This window comes from Malus domestica, chromosome 02, assembly GCF_042453785.1.
Source record: "Malus domestica chromosome 02, GDT2T_hap1".
In the NCBI taxonomy this organism is placed as follows: domain Eukaryota; kingdom Viridiplantae; phylum Streptophyta; class Magnoliopsida; order Rosales; family Rosaceae; genus Malus; species Malus domestica.
Window position 1 is genome coordinate 26,665,403 of NC_091662.1, and position 12,664 is coordinate 26,678,066.

Consider the following 12,664-nt stretch of genomic DNA (forward strand, 5'->3'; position numbering starts at 1 on the left):
ATTTTGTGTTCTTGGTTGATCGTCTTCCTGCGTCGATCATTTTCTCTGCTCTTTTGGTCAGTGCCTTCCACCTGTTTGCAAAAAGGTCTCACTGAGTTTGTCTGAAGCAATTTCAATGGTGACTGCCTTGCAACTTCAAATTGTACAATCTCCGATTACTGCCCTAATCTCCTCCATTTCGACTTCGGTGAATGTCAAATTGGATGACTCCAACTACCTTAATTGGCATTTTCAGATCCAACTCTTGTTGGAAAGCAATGGCATTATGGGGTTTGTTGATGGTTCACATCCCTGTCCTCCTCAATTTTCCGATCAATCTGGTGGCTCTGGTATGAACTCTAGCTCTAATGCTTCTATTGCAACGGATGAGTTTATGATTTGGAAAATGCATGATAAGGCTGTAATGCAACTGCTCACTGCTACCCTTTCGCCTGCGGCTCTATCTTGTGCTATTGATAGTAAGAGCTCTCAGGATATATGGATTCGTTTGAAAGAACAATTCTCTACTGTGTCTAAGACTAGCATCTTTCAAATGAAATCTAATCTCCAAACTATTAAGAAGGGTTCTGATTCGGTGTCCCAGTATCTTCATAGGATAAAAGAGGCTCGGGATTACTTATCTGCTGCTGGAGTTCATTTTGCTGATGAAGATATTGTTATCCTTGCTCTCAATGGATTACCCTCTGAATATAATACTTTTCGGTGTGTCATTAGAGGTCAGGAGAATGTGATATCTCTTAAAGAGTTTCGGTCTCAGTTGCTTGCTGAAGAGACTATGGTTGAGAATTTTATCACTGCACCATTTACTGCAATGGTTGCAAATAATGTTCCGCATTCCGGAAAGGGTGCTTCTGGTCAGTCTCAGTTCTTTTCTGGTGGTTATAAGCAGTTCAATGGCAACAGAAACAAAGGAAAAGGCAAGTTTAATCAAGGGTTTCGGTCTTATCCACCCAAACCGTCTTTTTCCACTCAAACACATGTGCTACCAACACCGAATCCGGGCATCCTTGGTCACTCTCCTTTGCAGTCTTATGGCCATTCAAGTGTTGCCTTGGTGCAAACCTGTCAACTGTGTCATGCTGAAGGACACACCGCACCATTCTGCTGGTCTAAAACTTCTGACAGAGTTAATTGTCAAATCTGTGGCAAGCAAAATCACACCACATGGTATTGTTTTTATAATGATAAAGGTCCTAATTTTGTTGGTAATCCCAGTCAGTTTTATCCGTCTCAGCTGCATTCCTCAACCTTTGGTGTTCCCGGGTACAATGTTTCTAGTCAGCCTTCTGCCATGAATGGACACCAATTCTCTCCTCAGGCTATGCATACTGTGATGCCTCCGTCTCCTTCCGTGGCATCTCCTTCTTCCTCTAATCCTCAAGTGTGGCTCACTGACTCTGGTGCTACAAATCACATGACTTCTGATCTCAGCAACTTATCTCTGGCATCTCCATATCCTACATCTGAGATTGTACAAACTGCCAATGGTGAAGGTTTGCCTGTATCTCATATTGGCAGTACTGTTCTTAATCTTTCTACAGTTAATTTTGTTCCTCCAATAAAGCTCAATTCTGTGCTATATGTTCCGAAGTTAACCCAAAATTTATTGTCTGTGCATCGGATCTGTTTGGATAACAATTGCTGGCTAATTTTTTATGCTTTTTGCTTCTGGATTCAGGACAAGGCCACAGGGAGGATCATTTACAAAGGAGTATGCAGTAATGGTCTATACCCGATTCCCTGTCTTTCAACCAATTCTCATGGATCCAATTCAGTCCCGTTCCAAGCTAAAGCTCTTCTCGGTTAGCACATTCACTCTACTACTTGGCACCATAGACTAGGTCATCCATCCAATTCTATTGCTTCTTTGATGTTAAAACAAACTCATATTCCATGTCCCAAACTATCCTTACCTGTCCTGTGCTCTAGTTGTTTGGAGGGGAAGTTTTGTAAACTTCCTTTTTCTCTCAGTCCACATAAGTCTGTAAAACCCTTTGCTATAGTTCACAGTGACCTTTGGGGTCCAGCTCCTTCTGTTTCTATTGATGGTTACAAGTATTATGTGACCTTTATTGATGAGTGTACACGATACTGCTGGATTTTCCCATTAATAAATAAATCTGATGTTTTTGCCAAATTTGTTGCATTCTATTCCTTTGTTAATACTCAGTTTGCAACTTCTATTCAAACTCTTCAAAGTGATGGAGGGGGAGAGTATGTTAGTAAAGCATTTCAGTCCTTTCTTCTTGAAAAAGGCATTACACATCATAAATCATGTCCATATACCCCAGAGCAAAATGACCTCGCTGAGCGAAAGCATCGGCATATCATTGAAACAACTGTGACCCTTTTGCAAACTGCTAGATTACCTGCCATGTTTTGGTCCTATGCTTGTCAAACAGCCATCTACCTCATAAATAGAATGCCCACTCCTGTTCTAGGCAATCATTCTCCATTTGAACTATTGTTTGGTCTTCTCCCTGTCATTTCCCATCTAAGATCATTTGGTTGTGCTTGTTATCCGCTATTAAGGCCTTATAATGACTCTAAGCTACAACCAAAGACCACCAAGTGTATTTTCCTGGGGTATGCTACAAATTATAAAGGATATATATGTTATGAGGTTTCTAAACAAAGACTATACATATCCCGGCATGTAGTATTTGATGAGTCTCAATTCCTATACAAAGACTTGTTGGTCCATCATACCTCATCACACCTTAGTTCTACCACCCACAGTCCAATATCTGTTTCCACTGATAATGTTGTGATCCCTATGCCTACTGTCCCCATAACATCACAATCCCATTCTGTCTCTTCAGACTTGCCTGGTTCTCCTCCTATGTCACTCTCTTCGATTACATCATCACCACTATCCTCTCAGTCCATTACTGCCTCTAATACTTCCCAACCTCCTGTGGCCCTTGTCAATGGTTCTCCTCCGTCTCAAGGTTCAGAGGTCCACTTTCACCCTGATACTTTGTCAGTGGTACTGGAGGTTCCACCCATCAATTTACATCCTATGCAAACTCGGAGCAAGAGTGGAATTATCAAGAAGAGGGTTTTATTAGCTACTGTTCAGGAGGCTGAGGGTACTGATTTGTCTCTTATTGAACCTTCTTCCTACAAATCTGCCCTTAAGGATCCAATTTGGTTTAAGGCTATGAAAGAGGAAATCAGTGTTTTACATACACAAGGTACCTGGAATCTGGTGGTCCTTCCTTCTTCGAAGAATTTGGTGGAGTGCAAGTGGATCTTCAAGATCAAGAGACATTCTGATGGTACTATTGCCCGTCATAAAGCTCGGTTAGTGGCTAAAGGGTTCAGTCAAGAACCTGGTATTGACTATGGGGAAACATTCAGTCCGGTGGTTAAACCTACCATTGTTCGATTAGTATTGGCTCTTGCAGCTCAGTTTGGTTGGTCCCTTCGCCAACTCGATGTCAAAAATGCTTTTTTACATGGCATTTTAGAAGACGAAGTGTACATGGCTCAGCCTCCTGGGTTTGAAGATGTGCATCATCCTCACCTCGTTTGCAAACTGCAGAAATCTCTATATGGCCTTAAGCAAGCTCCCCGAGCTTGGAATGATAGATTCACCAAGTTCCTGCCTCAGTTGGGGTTTAAAACTACTTATGCCGATTCCTCTTTGTTTGTCAAAACGGTGGATTCTGGTATAGTCATTCTTCTCCTCTATGTGGATGATATTATCATCACAGGGAGTGCATCTGCATCCATACAACAGGTTATTACTGCTTTACACACTGAGTTTGACATCAAGGATTTAGGGGATTTGCATTATTTTCTTGGCATTCAAATTTCCCGGACTGCCACTGGTTTATTCTTGTCCCAATCGAAATATGTGTTGGATCTTCTCACCAAAACAGAGATGATCGATGCCAAACCTTGTGACACTCCTTGTTTGCCGTATACCAGGCTTCTCAAGGATGATGGTGATCCATATACCAATCCCACTTTGTACAGAAGTGTGGTAGGTGCCTTGCAGTACCTTACGTTTACAAGGCCGGATATAGCTTTCTCTGTTCATCAAGTGGCTCAGTTCATGCAATCTCCTATGGTTGCTCACTTCACAGCAGTCAAACGCATCTTGCGGTACTTAAAAGGCACCATTAGTCATGGCATTGGTTATTCTCGTGGCTCCCTTCAATTAAAGGCCTTCTGTGATGCTGACTGGGCAGGGGATCCTAATGACCGCCGGTCGACTACTGGCTTGGTTGTGTTTTTAGGGAATAGTCCTATTTCCTGGTCATCCAAGAAGCAACTGACAGTATCCCGGTCGTCTACAGAGGCCGAATATCGTGCCCTGTCATCCACATCAGCAGAATTGGACTGGATCCAGCAACTCTTAGTATTCTTGCAGGTTCCTTTATCCTCCCCACCTGTGTTGTTTTGTGATAATCTGTCTGCCATTGCGTTGTCCTTTAATCCCGTTCAACATCAACGCACTAAACACATTGAGATTGATGTTCATTTTGTGCGGGAACGGGTGGCAAAGGAGCAACTCTCTGTGCAGTTTGTGTCGTCCAAAGAGCAGTTTGCTGACATTTTGACTAAAGGATTGAGTTCTCCTTTGTTTCATATTCACTGTTCCAATCTCATGCTTCGTGCCTCCCAGCATGAGTTTGCGGGGGGATGATAGAGTATAGCTTGATGTGTAGGATGATGACATGTGTAATTAGATTAGAAGAGGAGTTAGTTAAGGCAGTTAGTCTTGTTGTTAGAAGTGTATAAATATCTCAACCTCTTGTATTACTTAGTGGTTAAGAAATATATCAAGAACATTCATTCTCTCTCTTCTCTCTGAATTGTTATCTCTCTCTCTAGAATATCTGTATACAATTTCATAGATTTAGTTACATTTACACTAAACACATTTATTCCTTTCCTTTCTTTTCACAAAAAGAAATTTAAGAAGAATTTTTCTGTTCTATTCTTGTAACTTGAATAAGACCTTTCAAACTTCAACCTAGAATTAAATATTCATTTCAACGACATGAATTCATAACTAAAAGCCTTTGCCTTCTGCTCGAATTAGAAAGTGGGTGGAGTGAGTTAGAAGGTTGCTGAGCTATCCTTCTTGTAGCACAACACGAACTAATGAATGAGTGAGCGGATATGCGATCGTTTCGGGTAACTTTACGGATTAAATTCGAAGATTTCTCAAACCAACAAGAATCCAAATCATAAAATAATGTATAATCTCTATGAAACAAAATTGAGAAGTAGGAGTCAACACTATATATAGCTTGATCATTTTGAAATTACTAAATTGCATTACTTACTCGAAATACTACTTGAGATTCCTAAATTTTCTAGAGCTAAACAGCAGAGTTTTTCGGTGTATGATAATTTTGAGTATGTTTATTATACGATTTAAAGTCGCATTGATAAAAGTCAAGTCTCTGTCACTCAAATCAAATTAAAAATCAAGACCCGAGAATGAAATATGATAACATATTATTGATTGGTTATTCCGTAAACTAAGAGATTTTCAATTTTAAAAATAAGATGAAAATAATCAATCTCGACAGTTGAATATTTGCAACACCCTTCTGCGAAATTCATCAGAAATAAATTAGAATTGAACTCTTGTAGTAGATGTGAGAAGAGGTGCTTCACTAAAAACTAAGGTCCCATCCCCCACATTAAAACCAATGTCTTTTGTATTCATACATAAGACAATACAAAGAAAACAAATATACAAGTCAAAACTAGTGTAAGGTTACAACCTCCTCACTCATAGTCTCATACAACCAACCACATATATGACAGTTAAAAGTTTCTTATTGGATCAACCGGTCAAGGAGCTTTCATTTGGACCACCCAATTTTGATAAATCCACAATAAAAAAAAATAAAAAAAAACCATAACTCTCAATAATTTAGCACAAAAGATCCAATCCCAGATGGTCCACAATCATTTGGATAGTTTCCTGTGAATAGGGTGGGGAAGATTTAAGTTTTGCACATAAAAGGATAGGAAGAAGCAAAACCAACCCAAAAAGGTTTCAAAACACTCATTGCCTATCCTTAGAATCCATGGAAATTGGACCCAAAATCTCTTTTGGCCTAGCTATTTGGTTTCACAAATTTCTTGTCAATTCATTTGTTTCTTCTTTTTCGGGTGACAAATGTGAAGCAAGTACAAAGCAAGAATTCTAAAACAAGTAAGAAACAAATGCTAAGTTTCTTTTGCTGTTTTGGTTTGCCCTTTTTTGCTTTTGTACATTCAATCCCAATAAAGTATAAACAAACAATTGGCGAAGAGGAACAAAGTCAAAATGTTAAACAAGAAGAAGAGTGAAGAGCAATGCAAGAATAATCACACAAATATCAACTCATAATTTCCGACTCAGGTTAGATCAGTGTGTCTATCCCGTTGCATTTGAATTTAAATCACCATCGTTCTTAATCATAACAATTAAAATATGCATGATATTGTCGTAACAAAAAAACATTAACTCATAATCATACTTGCATCCGAGTTCGAACCATACTTTGTTGCTCAATACTATAATCACAGGTAGAATGTGTGAAATGACATAACTCACGAGTGTTGGGTTCTTTTCATTAAAAGATGCATGACAGTATGATTTAACTCTGAAGTGCACCATTTATTACCAAGAACAGTAAAAAAAAATATTACTCCACTGCAAAAATTTGTGTAAAACTCTACTCCACCATATGCTTCTAGCTTATATACACATACGAATTTACCAATTCATACCCCTGCAAGCCACCGGAACATCTCCGATATCTCTTCTCCGACGCGCTCTGTTTCCAAGCTCCAATCGCCGGCCACGGACACCTCGCTCCGACGGCTGCTTCCGGTGAAGAATCGTCCAGAGCTCCGAAATGAGATATCTCGGGACGAGAGGGTGCTGGACAGCCGATCAATGTAGTCCTTGAGCCAGCTCGACCTCCCTGAGCCCACCTCCGCGGCGAGGAACGGAGCCGGAATCGGCGGCTCCGGCTCTGTCACCGGCAAGATGACTTCGTCTTTCTCTCGCTCAGCATTGCTCAGCCTCACTTCCGACGCCTCCTCGTCCACGATGTAATCGAAGGAGCCGACGGAGTAGGAGTGCCGATTGGACGAAGCCGCAGTCGTCGTCGTCGTCGTCTGGTTGTTGTTGCGGCGGCTGACGTTTCCGATTTCGAGGCGGAAGCTGCCACCGTTTGTGGTGGCTGCGCCTTCATTGGAGGAGGCGAGCGTCATGAGCTCGGCGTCGGAAGCGGCGATCGAGGAGCGACAGAGTGGGCAAGTCTGCTGCGACTGGAGCCACGTGTCGATGCAGACGGCGTGGAAGGCGTGGCAGCAGAGCGGGAGGAGACGGAGCTCGTCGCTGGGCTCGAATTTCGACAGGCAGACGGCGCAGTCGGCGGATATGGTGGTGGAGGATCGGCGAGTGATGGAGGAGAAGGTGAAGAGAGGGAGGGTAGGCAAGGTCACCGGATTGACTCGGCGAGTGGATATGCGGCGAGAATCGGAGGATGAGATGGCGGGGGAAGGCGCTAGGCGACGGATGCATCGGCGGTTGAGGTGGCGGAGGATGAGACAGAGGCAGATTGAGGCCACGAGTGTGGCTGTGAGGATGACAATGATGATGAAGAGGCTCGGGGTTAGGGTTTTGAAGGAGGAGGAGGATTGGCGGTGAGGTAGTATTGGCAGAGGCGGCGGCGGTGCTGCTGCTGTTTCCGACATTTTAGAGAGAGAGAGAGAGAGAGAGAGAGAGTGAGAGAGAGAGAGAGAGGGTGAATAAATCCCTTGTTTGTTTTCGGTTTTTATTTCGGAAAGAGGGAAAATAGCGGGGATTGGGAGGGAGATGGCACGTGCCTAACACGTGATGTGGAGGGAATTTGATTATGGTGAAGGTGGAGGTGGAGGTGGAGGTGGAGGTGCTGGCTGGTGTGGAATTGAATTCTGGCACTCGAGAGTAAATGCGCGCAGGTTTTTGAAGAGAAAGATTAGACGTAGGATGAAGGTTCTGAAATTACATAATCCCCCTCTTGTTGTCCAGGAAGTTACGATTGTGCCCCCTCTGTTTAGATGAGATGAGAATGTGGGAAATTTGACTTGACAATTTGGCTTTTTATTTTGGACAAACTTGGTGATTTAATTTGGCTTTTGTATGGGCGTTCATACTACGATCTGGTAATATTTCTCTTCATTTGTAAATGAAATATCATAGATTTAAATATCATGAATGACAAATTCGATACTAAATTAGGTTACTCAAATGTGTGAGTTAGCCGAACTCGAAAAAAAAATATTAAAAAAAAGGCTTTGTGTGCGTGTTTACTTGTTGGTTTTTTCATTGGATTATTTTAACTGGGATGGTTACCCAGAATTTTGCTCAGCCATTTTTCTCAATTCATTTCTTTCTATTTTTCTAATTAAATTTGACTTGTACTAGTGATTATTATAAATTTATAATCATTAATTAATTACCATGAAGGGTTTTAGTCAAACCCATATGGAAGTTTCACTCAAGATTAAATTTTCCACATTTAAAAGGTTTTATTACACAGCATTACATTAGATTTGGAGAGGTACACCCCCTATTATGTTTAATTATCTTCAATTTTTTTTTTTTTTTTTTTTTTTTACGAACAATAGTGTTAGTGAGAAACTGTTAGTTGTTAGAAGGAGGGAGATTAGTGAGGATCGAATCAGCCTTATGGTGCATAGTCATAGTAACTTATCACGACTGCGATAAAGTGCCAGCTGCAATTAATTATCTTCAATAAATGACCCTCCTTTTGGTTTGATACACACGATTAATGAGGAGAGATTAGAACGCTAGAACTCAAATACAAGATAAGAATTGTAAGCCAAGTATTATTCTTTTTAATTTTAGAAATGAAAAAAATTCTAGCTATGAGAAAAATTAGGTGAGAGCGTGAGACCCACATCCATTTGCAAAACACCTCACGCAAAAGTCAAAAACTCCGTATTTTAGCTTATTAGATCTCAATTTGATTTTGTCTAGTGTAAGAGCTGCACTGATCAAGCTAACTCGGTTGGAAATCACTCTATTGAGTAACCGGTACTCTTCGTGTGCTCATGCGCCACGTGTCTTTTTTTCTTCGTGAATTTCAACAATTGCATATTTCTTTTGTTTTCCAAATAAAGTTCACCCAAAAAGAAAAAAACCGACTAAAGCCAATTACTTCCATGTACGGAACACTGTTACATGGTACTTGGAATCTCAACCATTCGATCTGAGAGGAGCTCCTATGCAAAAAGTTGGACGAGGTAGCAACAAAACGACGCCGGATACTTTTCCAACCACTGGACACGTGTACTTGTTTAGATCAGTTTTTCTGGTACTAGTTAATCATTGATAGATCTGATGGAGCATGTTCGTATTAGTACTTTAATCACGGCGCTAATGGACTAATTAAATTAGTATTTGACATTCTTTTTGGTACTTTGTTTGTTATTATTTCCAGAAATTCTTTTGGGTACTTGAAAATTAATAAGAAGATGGAAAATGGAAAACATATCATATTAATTTATTAAATACTGAGATTTGCAGAGACATGAAGTGCTGTGCTTTCTGATATAGAATGATGCAAATACCGTTCATAAAACTATGCTACTATATTGTATTAAATGTAACAGCATAACGATAGCATTACTCATTTTAATAAAAGACTTCAGGTGAGAGATTTTTCAGATGCAAAGGGAAGATCGAACAAAAGACTTTGGGTGCGAGAGATTTTTCAGAAGTAAAGGTAAATTTTCTTAATTAATTAAGCTATAAACACTTGTATTTGGACACTTGGTCTATCAGACCGTGTACACTAAAAAGTTTTTCTCATATACCATGGTAAATATTTTTTAACCAACTATGCTACAAGAGACCTGTATTATTCTTTTTAATAATAATAGTATACATTATACATAATTGTCCTACACCTAATTAACTATAGCACTATCCATTAACCCATTGCATATTATGGAACACCTCGAATCCATCTCTCTCTCTCTCTCTGGTATGGAATTACTTGTTTCACACTCTTGGCATGCATGTTTCTGAAATATAAAATATACAATTGTTTTTGATAAAAAAAAAAGGGTATATAATTGTCTTCCCGATGAAAAAGCATTATTCTTTGGAAAAGGAGGTGTTGGTAAACGGGGCGGGTCGGGCCCATACACTTAGAAAAAGGGGGTCTTAGACCGATCCGTTTCTAATTATAATGAACGGTCGAGATTGAATGATAACCTATCATCCAATCTTAACTTTTAATTAGTACCCTAGTCACAGGTTCCAGAATCAGTCTCACACTCACTCTGCCTCTCCACCATCCGTCGACTCCCTCGACTCCAACTTCTCCTCCTCAACGACAGTGCTCTCCAAACCAACCAACCTATCATCCAATACAGCCGTCGCAACCAACACAACGGCACCACTCATCAGCCATCCTCCTCGACGACATCCCAAAGAACCCAGGTTCCAGAACCACGAGTCCACGACAGCTCGATTGTCTCCTCTTCGACATAAATAAACAAAATTATGTTTTTATTTAAATTTTTTAGATTAACGAGGGCACATTGATTGATAAAAGATGGTTCTAGTAAAATTTCGAAATTTCGGGTCGCATGAAATGAGCAACGGATGATGCAATGAATTAAAGCTATACACCATCTATCACTCGTCACACGGAGAAAATAAAACCAAGATAAGAACAGCATGGGGGATTAATATATCATTTTCTTTAATTAATCAGTCAATGATAAGAATATTAATTAAATAAAGTGGTAAATTAATCATGAAATTGCATAGAAATTTACACTAAAATTCCATGTAATGTAATGGCTGATATAGCATGGATAGATTAGGTGTTTGATTATTTGGTTACGTGGAGTGCACATCCAAATCTTTGGTTACTTGTAAGTTAAAGTAATAATATATAAGAATTGACGACCGTAATTAACCAAAGTCAAGCTCTGATTTGTTGTCGTTTTTGGCCTCCAGGCTGATGCGTCTGCGTGCGACAGCAAATATGGCTCGACTGACCTTGACTAAAACAACCAACGGCACTACAAATCCCCAGAGTGACGACAAAACAAAACTGGATAATGTTTTTACCAAAGGTTCGGAACCACGTCCCGAGTGTGGACACTTGTACCTTTCATTCCTGTTCTTTTCGCATCCCGTCACTGGGACTCAAATTCCTACCAAATATGTGTATTTTCCAAGGTGGGAAGTTACTCGGCTTGTTTTAGCTTTTTTTTGTTTTCTGAATTGTTAAATACATTCCAAAAAGTTTAATTCGCATTTTAAATTTTTATACGCAATATATTAAAAGATTTATTTTTAGCTACGCGTCTTGCAATTCAGTTTTAATTTCATTTTATTCTCTATAACTTTAAAATCGTTATTTTACTTTTTGAAACTCAACATTTGCTCCACTTTACCTCTTAGAACTCGATTTTAGTTTCATTTTGCCATCTGAAACTTGAAAGGCATCTCTTTAAAACTTAAAATTTGCTCAACATTGCCTTAAATTTGTTAATTTCTTATGTAGATTTGATTTGAGTGCGCCAAGCTAATCAATTTATTTTTTATTTTTTCATCTCTTCAATTTCTTTTAACGTAATATTATCTGATTGTTGATTGTGAATGCATAATGGAGATTCGTAATCAAATTTATTCCACATGTGGCATAGTCTTATTGAGTGTTGGTCCCACGTATGTTTCAGGAGGCGACATATAAGTTTTAGAGAGAAGAGAGAGTCCATAAGTCAAAGTGGAATGAATTTTGAGTTTTAGGGAGTTAAGTGATGGTTTTTTACAGGGGATAAAGTAAGTCAACATAGAATTCATGAGGCGTAGCTAAAAATAATCCTACTTAGAAATAAAAATACACTAAAGAGGAGGGCAAATTGACCTTTTTGAAGTGCCAATGACATTTTTTTTTTGTTTAAATAAAGAGGTAGCGATTTTAATATAATATTAACAATTGTTACATATATAAAAGAGCACATTCGAGATAACAACATGTTGGGAGAATTTTAGGTCGAAGTGGACTTGCGCTTTGTGAATGTCCTCTGGCCTTCCTTGGTTTGCTTTCCTACCAAATCCCGGAAAGAAGTAGCACGTCTTAGGAAATACCCCGGTTGAATAAATGACTCAAAGACAACATGATTAAGCAAATAATGGCTTGCTCAAGTGAGGCATGGTGTGGAAGCTAGAAGTTTGTTAGTTTACCATGAGAAAAAGAGTTTGCATGGTTGTGTGATATTCTAGGTTGGGTAATCTGGGCTTCGTAGGATGACAACAGGGCTTCTAAAAGTTGGGATGCTCAGAAGAAGGTTCTAAAAAACACGAGGGTTGCAGGGGTGAATCCTCCAGAGGTTTAAGGCTGTTTGCAGTTAGGGAGTCATCTTCCTAGCTTGGTGCAGCACAATCCTTCAGCCTTTCCTAATATTGTATCTCATCTCCTTCTGGGTTCCATTGTCTATCCTCCCTCTTGGATCACCTTTCTAAGGTTTCTGACCTCCCCTTTGTAGGTGAATGGTTCCTTTCTAGGCTTCCTAAGGAATCTTTAGTTGTGGCTAAATTCTCCTCATTCTTTCTCCTGGCGTAGCTGCAACCTTCTTTTTTGGTGTAAGACAGCTGAGTATTGTTGCA

The 12,664-nt window shown here is 39.7% G+C and overlaps 1 protein-coding gene across 1 annotated transcript; it reads right to left on the reverse strand.

The window, feature by feature from the left end:
- Positions 1–6,558: 6,558 nt before the first annotated feature.
- On the reverse strand, positions 6,559–7,953 carry LOC103406751 (E3 ubiquitin-protein ligase ATL4). Its single transcript, XM_008345750.4, has one exon. The coding sequence runs from the start codon at positions 7,720–7,722 to the stop codon at positions 6,742–6,744; it is 981 nt and encodes a 326-aa protein (XP_008343972.2). The 5' UTR covers positions 7,723–7,953; the 3' UTR covers positions 6,559–6,741.
- Between the last annotated feature and the right edge of the window lie 4,711 nt (positions 7,954–12,664).